The following is a 12,466-nucleotide window of genomic DNA, read 5'->3' as shown; positions in this document are numbered from 1 at the left end:
CATTTTTCCCCAAGATTCTTTATTGAATGATTCAATCTTTCCCCGCTAATTAGGAATGCCACCTTACCACATATTTAATTTTCTTTTTCTCTTGATTATGGAGGGTTTTTTGTTTTTTTGTTGTTGTTTGTCAGCTCTCTTGTTTTTGTTTTTTTATTGAAGTATAGTTGATGTACAATAGTATATAAATTACAGGTGTACAATAGAGTGACTCGTGTAATATATTATATTTATAAAATACTGGTTATATTCCCCGTGTTGTACAATATATCCTTATAGCTCCACATGTTTAATTATTACATATACTTTTATCTGTTCCTATATCAAGATACTCCTTTTAACTCAACACTCAACTCTGATAAGTGAAGGTGTAATGGAAATTAGAAGGCAGTGTTGGAATTTAGTATGTTACAGGGTTTTCATAGTAAGCACTTACGTTCTTTCCAAAGTGAAGAAGGGGGCTACAGAGGAAATGGAGAGAGGGGGACAGCGAGACCACCACCAGCTAACACTGCTGTTTCCAGGAGGCTGTCTGAGAAATTTTTTTATTTTATTGCCAGAAAAGAAGCTCTGTTAACCAACCACAATGGTAAGAAACAAGTGTAGATGAGATGGACCAGCTGTGGTCACCCAAAACACAAGGTGTCCTGGTAGAGGAATCCCAAGAGGTAGAGGAGGAAGACAGGGGCTCCTTGGAGCTGCGCGGAGGCTGCTAAAATGAGCGTGGCTGTGTTTCATGCTTTAGGCAAAGGCCAAGATGGAGTTGGCAGCAAGACGGAGAAGACACTGGGCGACTTTGCGGCAGAGTACGCCAAGTCCAACAGAAGCACATGCAAGGGCTGCATGGAGAAGATAGAAAAGGTGAGTGAGAGCTTTGGACTTCACCTGGCTGACTTGCTGGATTTCTTGCATTGGGTGTCATCGGATATCTCAAAAGAAAAAGAAATAGGGGCTTTAGGTGCTGGCTCAACACCAGTGGTTAAAAATAAAGTGAAGATCTTAGTAGAGACAGGAGATGACAGTGACTTTTCTTCCAGGCAGGTCTGGCCCTGATTATTCATGGTCCAGCCCATGTACGTCGCTGCACCTGCTTTTAGGAGACCTGGCAGAGTTTGAAAAACATTTACACAAGGGCTCTCTCCTGGGCTGTGCAGTGGCTGGGGGAAAGCTGTATTTTATGGTAGGATTAAGTTTAAGGAGTGTGTTTCTTCCCTGGTATGAGCCTCCAGGTTTCTTCCTCTTAATCAGGAACTTCATTAACCACCCTTCCCTACCAGCTCTGGTCCCTGAAGAATGACAGCTTGTCTGGCAGAATGACGGCTACCTGAGTAGCAGGGACACAGGTGGAGGGGTCGGCCTGTGCCCTTTAGCCTTATTACCCAAGATGCTCTGATCTTAACATGCTGGTTGATTAATTCAAGGCATCGATTAAAGGTTTCTGCCTCCTTGGTATTATACAGGAAATTGAGGTGAGTCAGTGGGTGTTTAGAAAGGAAAAACATGAAATTGCTAGATCTTTTCCAGCTACCTTCAACCACAAGAATTTGAGGCAAAAGTTAAGGGAATGCCCGAGGCTGTGTGCTGCTGAGTGTTGCTTGGCCTGAAGTGGAGTAGTGTCCGGTGCTCCTTGTTACAAGGTTTCCAATCTGGGCTCAGGAATGTCAGGCCTGGGAATTGTAAACCTGGGGAGGATGGCAGGGCTAGATTCTAGCATAAGATAGTTTATTACTGCATCTTAGGGGGTCTTCATATGTGTAAAGAGACTGAAGAGTCTGGGTGGGGAGATTGCAGAAAGTCCCTGCTAGAATTGGGGCCTGCACTGGCTCCTTCTGAGCCTGCGATATAGCAGCCCAGGTGTTGTTCTTATGTCTGCACCAGGTCAGCAGAACATCCTCAGGGTAATGCTGTTACTTCCTCACTTGCCCAGGCAGCTAGGTAGGTGGGTAGCTGGTTGGTAGCTGGTTGGACTAAACCCCTTCTTAAATGGGGTGCTGAGGCTTGAGGGAAACACAATCCTTGGTGGCATAAAAGAGCCAAAACCTCCCAGCAGCCCGCCCATTGCCTTCGGTGTGGACCTGGTCGCCCCTGGCCCCCTGATGTTTGACCATCCTTCCTTGTCTGTCTTTGGTAACACATGTGGATTCTCCTACAGGGCCAGGTGCGCCTGTCCAAGAAGATGCTGGACCCCGAGAAGCCCCAGCTAGGCATGATCGACCGCTGGTACCACCCGAACTGCTTTGTTGAGAACAGAGAGGAGCTGGGCTTCCGGCCTGAGTACAGCGCGAGCCAGCTCAAGGGCTTCAGCCTCCTCGCCGCAGAGGACAAGGAAGCCCTGAAGAGGCAGCTCCCGGCCATCAAGAGTGAAGGGTGGGTGCCGGGGCCGGCAGGGTGGAGGCTTCACACAGGCCCAGAGTCCATATCACTCCTGTGTTCCCCTTGCTGCCCGTCAGAAAGCTGGGGGTGCAGGCGCTGTGAGGCAGCAGAGCTCCGCCCCTTCCCCAGCTGAGGCAGTGGGGGACAGAGCAGGGAAGGCCTGGGGAAGCTGCAGTGCGTGTTCCTGCCGCTGCTGGTGGTCTGTTCCCTGTCCCGCATCTGACCTCCGTGGACAGGCAGAGAGCAAATCCCACTTCCCCCTGCTCCGTCTGAGCGTTCCCCTGGCTGGAGTCCACCACCGCCACCTTTCCTCTGACCCCTGCGTGACCAACTTTCACGTCCCCCTGATGTCCTCGTGTGTGGATGTGTCCCTGTGTGTCTGGGTCTCTCTTGAGAACGGCGCTGGGAGAATCTTGACTCTTTTTAAGTAGCGGGGGTGGGCGGTCGATAAGTTATCTGGTTGAGTTCAGAATGGCTTTCATACGGTGCTAACATTTAGGTCTGTGTTGATCCTGTGGTACTTCTTTCCTGTGTTCCCTCTGCCAGTCCCTTGGCCCCAGTCTAGTTCTTGGTGACGAGCCCACCGAGGGGGGCGTGGCAGGGCGGTGGTGTACACTGTGCTCCTTGGACAGTGTAGGGTCGGGGTGACCCCACCTCCCCATCTTCAAGCGGCCTTCACGCAGTATTTCAGTTCAAAACGCACAAGTTTATTGCACCGCACACGTGGCTCTGGAATGGGAAAGAAAACTGGAAAGTCGGACCCACAGATTTAAAAAGCCTCAGGGTGCTTTGATGTGGGGTGTAGGTGTAGGAGTGAACAAGCTCACATTGATGCTGTAACAACCAGCATTGGTTGAGCACTTGTGGCGTGCCATGCTAAGCCTTTTACAGAGGATATTTCATTTAACCGTCACCACGATCCTACAGAGTAGACGGTATTCTTTCCCTTGTTTTTACGGATGAGGGAAAATGCAAGGGTTTGATCTCAGGCCTGTGTGATGGCTGAAAGTGAGTATTAACCTCCGTGGCTGACCTGCCCTGATTCTAGGGCCTACCGATGACCCTCCGTGCCCCTTCTTAGGTCAGGAGTGATGCCGCTGGACTTGGTCGGCAGCGTTTGCTGAGGCAGACTGGTGGGCAGCGCCTAGACCACCGCTTCTTGTTGGGCTGGAAGTGGCAGCACAGCCTCCCCGGTCTGAGAACAGCCTCGTGGCCTCAGGAGCAGCCCTGTGTCTTAGATTGAAAGGCTCAGCGCCTGGCACTGATGCAGTCCCCACCCTCGGCTACGGTCTTACTTCTGGCGTAGTCCCTGCCAGAACCTTCCAGGCCATCTCTCTCATCTGTGCTGCGCCGGGTTGTTCCGAGGCCCTGGAGGGACCGCGGGCCCCTCCTGGCAGCTGTGCTTCCTGCAGTGGATGACGTCAGCCCCAGACACTGCCTGAGCAGAGGGCGAGCTTCTCAGCGGGCAGGGCCCGGCTGAGCCGCACGAGAATGGCCTTAGGATGGTGTGTCGCCAGAGCTGTTGGCTTTCAGGGCTTGAATGGCTCTGGTTCTTTCCCTTACATCCTTTGTCTCTTTCAGAAAGCGAAAAGGCGATGAGGTGGATGGAATGGAGGAAGTGGCCAAGAAGAAATCTAGAAAAGAAAAAGACAAGGAGAGTAAGCTTGAAAAGGCCCTCAAGGTGAGTCCCGAGCTGGGCGTCTCCTCTCGCCCTTCAGTCCCAACTCTCTTCCTCATTCTGGGAAGCAAGTTCAAGGAGGTGCGTGTGTCCTGCTTAATGAGAGCTGTAAAAATTCCCGACTTGATAGCTGTTGTTGTAAATAGCCTGGCTTTTCCCCCAGGTTTGCTTCCCTCCTCCCAAAGCAGTAGTTCTTTTAGAAGTTCTTTTAGTTCTAATAGAGCACCCACAGTGGGCTCTAGGCGCCAGAGCAGCAGGAGCTGGGCTCGGCAGGAGCTGAGCCGTTGCTTCCCGCTCGGCAGCCTCACGCTGGGACGGGCACGCCGTGCTTCAGCCACACTGCATCACTGTGCCTCCCGGACCTGTAGCACGTTGGAAACTGCGTATCAGATTCAAGGATGCCACAGGTTCTTGGCACAGGCAATGGCTGGAAGAGATGAAGTTCCATGTTTTTTAATGAAAATCTCTTGTTAAAAAAAATAATAATAAAAGGCATGTATTAAGAGGAGCAAACTGCCCGTTAGGTCAGCGGTCACTGACCAGAGAAATGCATCGCCGTGTTGGTTACGTGTGTGTCGAAACGAAGTAAAAATTGTTAACCAGAAAAAGGTGAGTGTTGGGGAAACTAGGGGAGAGCAGTCAGTCGCTTCCTGGGGACGTGATTTCCACGAGCCCTCTGCTGCGCTCTTCCGTGAGTATTCCGGTTTTTGCCGGTGGTGTAAAAAGTTAGAAGCAAGTTCTGGTGTGGTTGCAGCTGCTTGATGAGAATCACAGACTCGGTGTGGTTGTCCTTCAGTGAAAACCGTGTCAGTTTGGTGCCAACCCCAGCTGCAGTGGAGCTGGGGTGCTCTTCTGCATTTGCCCTTCGTGCCCATCTTCCCCGTCTCCAGTGTTGTCAGAGGTAAACCGAAAATCAGAAGCTGGGAACGCTGCGCACGGCCCGCACCCTGGCACGCCCATTTAGGCTGGCCTCGCAGATGACAAAGTTCTGCTTCTCTGATCTAACCTTATACCCTTAGACTTTTGCCTCGTGCGCCCTCATCTCCGTCACCAGTGGCCCAGCACGTGGCGCTGCAGGCAAGGATGTTATCGAGAGAGGCCCTTACAGAGGCTGGGAAAGGGCGCGCGCGCGGGCGCGCGCGTGTGTGTGCGTGCGCGTGCGTGACAAGCGAGTTAAACAACTCCTCGCTCGGTGCAGAGAGGGCCGGCATTTTCCTGTTTTGCAGAGGTGGTGGGGTCTGAGGCTGAGACGTGAGTAACTCGCCCACCACCCTCAAACGGGAGGACGCTCTTCCCTGCCCCGCCTCTGACGTCGGGAGACTACTGCCTTGCGGGCCAAGGTGGTCGTGAGAGTGCGTGCGATGGCGTGAAAAGTGTCCCACGCAGAGTAGGCGCTGCATGAGTATTACCACCGAGGTTTAAAGTTCTGTCTTCAGAAGAGCTTAAGTCTGTTCCTCCGTGCCACTGAGTATTGAGGAGGTGGGAGGTGTTTGGGGATCGCCCCGGCTGCTTGCTTTCAGGCTGTTGAGGAGTCGCCCCTTCCTCCCTTAGGGGCCGGGTGTTGGGGCAGATGAACCTGGTGCTTCGGGTGTGTTCCTGTGTGTCCTGGGACTTGTCCCTGAGGGGCTGGTTCCGGGGACCCCGGCGCCTGGGCCGCAGCCTCCCCACCTGCCTTGGCCCTCCCTGAGCACCCGCGCCCCAGGCGGACACCGCGGCCGCGAGCTGGGAGCACAGTCCTGGGGCTGCGGCAGCCCCGGGGCAGCTCAGCTGAGCGCGGGGCTGTGACTAGAGGCAGAAGCAAGCCAGGGTGGAGTCTTCCTCCAGTTGGGTTTCTTTCTTTGAGAGGAGCTGGTCGCTCAGCTGCTGGCTCTCGTGCACAGGCCCAGAACAACCTGATCTGGAACATCAAGGACGAGCTAAAGAAAGCATGTTCGACGAATGACCTGAAAGAGCTGCTCATATTCAACAAGCAACAAGTGCCCTCCGGGGAGTCTGCGGTGAGCTGCCTTTGTGTTACGGGCGCCGCGAGCCGAGCGGCCAGGCCATGCGCGGTGCACGGTGACTGCCCCGGTGGAGTGTGGGAGGCCCTCCGGGTGAACACCTGCTGGTATTAATTGGGAGTGAAATTCCATAGTCTGTGTTGCATGGTCATCGCCATCGAGGTCGCCGCTTGCGGGGGCAGGAAGGGGCAGGCGCTCAAGGACCGAGGTGGGCTGCACATCTGCCTCGTGTGTTCACACCACAAACTTTGGCCCGAGGAGCCCTCTCTGCTGCCTTCTTCTCACAGACTCCCCGAGGGCTGCGAGGGCTGTCTCCCCTGCAGGCCCTGCCCTGCCGTCCCTCTGGTGCAGAAACAGTGGATGTTCTGGGTTCTGCCTTTATTTCTAAGTCACTGAGGGAAAGGGGAGCTGCAGGAACCCCTCATGCGTGGAAGTAAGGTCTCATAAAGCACAAAAATGCAAGCTCCAACTGTAAACCACCTTCTCCGGGGAATGTTAGGAACCTCAGGGCAGTCCCTCCCTTCTTTTTTAGCGAGTGGAGTCCGTGCAGATTCTTGGTAAATGTCCTCTCCTGTAGCTGCTTCTTTCCTCCTTGACTTGCTTCTCTTCTTCACTGGCTTCAGATCTTGGACCGAGTGGCCGATGGCATGGTGTTCGGTGCCCTCCTTCCCTGCGAGGAATGCTCAGGCCAGCTGGTCTTCAAGAGCGATGCCTATTACTGTACCGGGGATGTCACTGCCTGGACCAAGTGTATGGTCAAGACACAGACGCCCAACCGGAAGGAGTGGGTGACCCCAAAGGTAAGTGGGGGTGTGGATCCTGGGATATATTTGCAGAAAAACCTGGTCCCATCTTCTGGGCTTGTCCACACTCCAGGTCACCACAACTGCAGAGCAGTTTCTCAGACCTCTTTACATCGGGGCCATCCTCATAATCAGATTATAGAACTATGCCCTTGGTTCTGTACGTTTGCACACTACACAGATATAGTACCAAAGCACTTCCGACTGGAGCACAGGTTTGTCCAACTGGTGTAAAATCTTCCTGCTTGCAAAGACTGTGAGTTTTATTTCTGTTTATCAAGTGCCTACCCTCTGCCAGGCACTGTCCTGGGCACAAGGGACATGGCGGTGAACAAATGGTAATTCCTGCCTCTGTGATGGGAGAGTGTTTCTCAGAGCAAGACATTTCCTTGCCTTGGTGCTAGACGGGGAGTTGTGTCCAGAGTTCAAGTCTCCTGTTGATCTCTCTCTCTCTCCCTTGAATTCTCAGAATGTAAAAAACCTCAGTTGGGGGACCTTGTTTGCAGCCGCGCTGTTGGGGGAGCCAGCAGTGTCTTGGGGGGCTGGCTGCTGGGTGGACTCCCCCGTGCCCTCAGACTCGTGCGAGCTGGCGCCCCACCACCTGGGGCTGTCGTGGGCTCCCTGGGCTTGGGATTTGATGTCTGTCAAGTTCCCTCACCGCCCGTGCCTCCTCCCCAGTGGCACATAGTAAGCGCTCCAGAAGTGTTGCCTGGGGGCCCTGGGGGCTCTAGCACCTCGGCGTCCAGAGCTGAGCTCCGCTTCCCCGCTTGCCTCTTCCACTCGTTCTTTTCTCGCCTTCTCTGCTCACTGCCATCATTACTGTATACGTATCTCTGTACTTGCACTTGCTCGGTTGCTCTACAACAAGTCTGACCTTGTCCTTTCCCCACCCTTAAAACCTCACAGTGATTCCCCATTTCTTCTAGAAGTATTTTCCCAGTGTTTCTGAGAATGCCATTGTTACAGGCCCGTCTGTGGTGTTTGTATCCCTTTTAATATCTTAGGTTAGGAAAAAAGTTCGTGATGTGAACTATTTAGGATTTTATGTGTCAGTTGCACTGCATCTGTGTATATTTTTAAAGGGTTATTTTAAAACGGTACCTACAGGTGCAAGACATTTTGTCTGGTGGACAGTGCTTGCTGCTCTTGCAAATTCATGGATTTACAGACCGTGGGTAGGGAGTGTGCTGCCCCCAGGGGCTTGGATCACAGAATCACAGACATCTCCTTAGCTTGAACTCCCCTCCCCCAAAGCCCTCCATGATCTGGCTCCAGCTACCTTCTGCAGCCCGTCTTTCTGCCACCTTTTTTCTCCTCACATTACACTCACACCACCCCTACACGCACACACACTCTCTCTCTCTCTCCCCCTCCCTCCCTCCCTCCCTCCCTCTCTCCCTCTCTCCCTCTCTCCCTCTCTCCCTCTCTCCCTCTCTCCCTCTCTCCCTCTCTCCCTCTCTCCCTCTCTCCCTCTCTCCCTCTCTCCCTCTCTCTCTCTCTCTCTCTCTGCCCCTGACTTGGCAGGTCACTGCCTCCAAGGAGCCCTCCCAGCATTCCCAGTATTTCAGCACGCCTCTGGTTTAGAAGCTAGCTCCTGTGTAGAAGTTGCCTTTGTATATCTGACTGTCGGTCAAGGCTGAGCTTCTTTCTCAAAGGCAGAAACTCATTCTAAACTCACTGTGATGTGTGGCACTGTGTTAGATGCCCAGCATACGTTTTATCCACCAGGCAGTCGTTGACCATGGATCTAGCAGGGAAGGGCTGTTTCTTGATGGGAAGAAGGCTTAGGAGGGTAGGAACCTGATCCCTGAGCCTGGTGTATGTGATGTTTATTGAGTGACCACTTAGAGCACAGCCCATTGTGAATCGCCCGGAGTGCCGGTGGACCGTGCTGATGGCAGAGTTAATACTGAACACTGACTGTTGATGGGCTCCCTGCATTCACGGTCCCTTCTTCTAGGAAGGGAAGGGAATTGCCCTGATTTCCTTTCAGGTAGTAATCTCTCTCCCGTGCTCTGGGGAGTCTGGGGTGGCTTTTGGTCATGGAATGGACACACGACCCCAGGAAGAGGCCTCTTTATTCTTGAGGGGAACAACTCCAGAATGAGGCCTGGGGGTTGTAATCAGGTTCCAGCAGTGGTTCCCTGGCCAGATTATCAACTGGGTATTTTGTTTGTTTTTTGTTTTTTTAAGGAAAATAGTTTTTCTCTTCAAGCGTCACAGTACCAGCTGTATTATAAATGTAGAAGTACTGCAGATAAGCACCATAGCAGCAGTAATACTGTATTTCATACTAAAAGCCTCAAATCTTCCTATTTTGTGTTATTCTTTATCGTAAGAAGAAAAAGATTCTTAAGTTCTTTATCAGGTGGTTATTTCAAGGGAGAACTGGTTTCTTAACTAAAACTTACACTCTTTAGGAATTCCGAGAGATCTCTTACCTCAAGAAATTGAAGATCCGAAAGCAGGACCGTATATTCCCCCCAGAGACCAGCGCCCCACTGGCGGCAGCACCCCTGCCCTCTGCAGCCTCAGCGCCCGCCACTGTGAACTCCGCTCCCCCAGGTGCAGCTCCGGGCCAGCCTCAGGGGAGGGTGGGGGGACTGGGGCCCTGAGCTTAGGGTGGAGAGGGTGTCCATCTGGGTTCTTCGCTGGCTGATCCTGGGGAGAAGCTCTGCCCTTGTTCTCCCCATCCCACCCCCAGCAGGAGGAGGTAGGTTGGGGAGGGGGGCTTCTGAGAAAGGCCAGGGAGACAGTTACCTGCAAGGGGCATTCAGACTCTCCTGCCTGACTGCGCTACGCTACAGAGCAGCATTCCAGGGCTCAGCCTTGTGCTTCCGGGCAGCCCTGCCCCCACCATTCATCCTGAGCCTGATGTGCTGCTAGGTCTCTGTCGCCTGCAGAGACTTGCCGTACTTGTTGTGATCAGTGTCAGCGAGAAGTGCTCCACACCAACAAAGGCAGTGAGATGAGTTTGTGTTTTTGTGGCAGAAGGTACTGCTGTCTTTGTTTACTCAGGGACACGTGTGGCGTAGTCTAATGGTCATGGCCACCGTGTGCTGGGTGGAGGATGAGGATTCTTCTGTGAACGTGAGCCCAGCAGTGACCTCCCTCCATCCTCTGGGGAGGGGGCGTGTGGGTGGTCATCCCGAGTTCAACCTGCTGCTTGCAGCCTGGGTCCAAGAGCAGGTGTGGTGGGCCAGGCGGGGTCGACGTCCGGGCCCTGCCCTGAGGGTCCCTTCTGCTTTCCCCTTACTTGCAGTTCACAGCTAAGTGATTCCGTTCCCTGCGGAGACCTCGGCCAACTTTCAGTTAAACCCTGCGGGTATCCCTAGTTGTTCTCCCTCACAGGGACAGCTTAAAGGACTCCTCCCCACAGCGTCTCTTGTGGAAATGTGTAACCAGCTCTGTATGTTCCCGTTCGCAACAAACAGAAGGCACACCCCTGACCCAGGTCTTTCTGGCCGGGATCAGCGCTAAATACCTAAAATGCCAGCGTTCTTGGTGCCTGAGTCAGTTCTCTCCGCTCAGTGTGGCCATGCTGACCAAAGCTCTCAGTGACTGCCGTGGACAAGGCTACTTTTCTAATTTTTTTTTGGCCATGCCGCACGGCATGCAGAGTCTTAGCTCTCCAACCAGGGATCGAACCCATGCTCCCTGCAGTGGAAGCGTGGAGCCCTAACCACTGGACTGCCAGGGAATTCCCCAAGGCTCGTTTTTTTAATGGGGTTGATTAATAAGCATCCTGTGAGAACTGTAGTTTGCTTTTAGGCATGGGGTGGGAACAGAATAACAGAAGGAAATCGGGAGTTCACGTGACCCCGGCGTCCCACCCTCTGGCCGGCCTCCTGGTCTTCCTCGTCTGTCTGTGGAGCAGACCCAGGGCGCCCCCGGCCACCTCTGCTCGAGGCCTGCTGTGGAGCAGTGTCAGTGCACGGCTTCTCCCTGGCCGGTCCTTTCTGTGCTGAGGACTGCGTACAGGTTGCTATCCTGTCCTCTGCTTTCCTGCTACTCTTACTCTTCTGTTTATGTAGACTTCTCCTCAAGGAGATCCCTTTCTCCCTGATCAGAGAGGGTGCTGAGGCCGTTCGGGGGCCTTGCAGCCGGTCTGGCTTTCCCCTGGGAGCTGCTGCCTGGTCTCCTGCTCCCACCCTCCACCCCGGGCAGCAGCCCTGCCTAGTGATCCTTTTCTCCCATCCCAGACAAGCCGTTATCCAACATGAAGATCCTGACTCTTGGGAAACTCTCCCGGAACAAGGATGAAGTGAAGGCCACAATCGAGAAACTCGGGGGGAAGTTGACAGGGACCGTCAACAAGGCCTCCCTGTGCATCAGTAGCAAAAGTGAGTTCAGTCTGCCTGTGAACCAGAGGGATCCCTGTCTCTCATGGTGGTGTTGAGAATTAAACGAGGTGAAGTGCCGAGCGCAGTGTCTGACACACAGAGGGACCCCAAAACTGTGTCTCTTATCATCGCTGGCATTGTTCAGGTCCTCTGGAAAGGGGTGTGGGCACTTGTACTTGGCACTGCTGCTCCATGCTGTGGTCTATATTCACGTACCGAAAACTCCCAAGTAAAGACTGTAACAGCCCACTCTTCTCACCTTGTTCACAAGATGTTGGTTGGTTTGCCTCCAGGCAAAAAGTTCACAGCTTAAGCAAGTTTGGAAAATGCAGAGTTAAACGAAGGTGAACAGGCAGTCTTTGCAGGCTTAATATGCCGACGACCATTGTGAGTTTCCAAGACCAGAAAACAGTACACCGCTCTTCCCATAGGAATCTGACCTCCTTTCTCTATGTAATACCTATTAACATCTCGTTCTGTAGAAGGGTTTGGAGAAAGCAGCTCTCACTCATCGCACCTTAGAAAAAGGGGGATGTTGCTGGTGAGAGACGATTGTGGAAATGAACCAAGGCCCCAAGCACTAGATTTTTTTTTTTTTTTTTTTTTTTTTTTTTGAGGTACGCGGGCCTCTCACTGCTGTGGCCTCTCGCGTTGCGGAGCACAGGCTCCGGACGCACAGGCTCAGTGGCCGTGGCTCACGGGCCCAGCCGCTCCGCGGCATGTGGGATCTTCCCGGGCGGGGCACGAACCCGTGTCCCCTGCATCGGCAGGCGGACTCCCAACCACTGTGCCACCAGGGAAGCCCCAAGCACTAGATTTTGAAGGAGAGGAGAGCTGTGGGTGACGAGGGTTGGGAAGTACCCAGCAAGTAATAACTGTGTAGTGATTTGAGATTTCAAAGTTCTTTCCCCCCGATTTGAACAGAGGAGGTCGACAAGATGAATAAAAAGATGGAGGAAGTAAAAGAAGCTAACGTCCGCGTCGTGTCTGAGGATTTCCTCCAGGACATCTCCACCTCGACCAAGAGCCTTCAGGAGTTGCTTTCAACCCACCTCTTGTCCCCCTGGGGGGCCGAGGTGAAGGCAGAGCCTGTTGAAGCTGTGGCCCCAAAGGGGAAGTCGGGGGCTGTGCTCTCCAAGAAGAGCAAGGGCCCCGTCAAGGAGGAAGGTGAGGCCCCGAGCTGCCCCGCCCTGCCGTGGCCCCATCCTGCCGGGGGCCGTGGCCTCTGCCAGGCTGGCCGGGTCCGCCTGTGCACAGCCTCTCCCTTTG

At 53.5% G+C, this 12,466-nt stretch overlaps 1 protein-coding gene across 1 annotated transcript in view; it reads left to right on the top strand.

The window, feature by feature from the left end:
* PARP1 (poly(ADP-ribose) polymerase 1) overlaps positions 1–12,466 on the top strand; it is a 42,050-nt gene that overhangs the window by 11,847 nt on the left and 17,737 nt on the right. Inside the window, exons 3-10 of the mRNA XM_060128071.1 lie at positions 746–861; positions 2,153–2,367; positions 3,955–4,054; positions 5,932–6,048; positions 6,675–6,851; positions 9,275–9,419; positions 11,057–11,197; positions 12,122–12,364. Coding sequence (XP_059984054.1) covers positions 746–861; positions 2,153–2,367; positions 3,955–4,054; positions 5,932–6,048; positions 6,675–6,851; positions 9,275–9,419; positions 11,057–11,197; positions 12,122–12,364 — 1,254 coding nt within the window. The remainder of the gene's footprint in view (positions 1–745; positions 862–2,152; positions 2,368–3,954; positions 4,055–5,931; positions 6,049–6,674; positions 6,852–9,274; positions 9,420–11,056; positions 11,198–12,121; positions 12,365–12,466) is intronic.

This window comes from Lagenorhynchus albirostris, chromosome 2 (assembly GCF_949774975.1).
Source record: "Lagenorhynchus albirostris chromosome 2, mLagAlb1.1, whole genome shotgun sequence".
Classification (NCBI taxonomy): Eukaryota; Metazoa; Chordata; class Mammalia; order Artiodactyla; family Delphinidae; genus Lagenorhynchus; species Lagenorhynchus albirostris.
The sequence above is the reverse complement of the archived record's forward strand: the minus strand, read 5'-3'. Positions and strand labels throughout refer to the sequence as shown.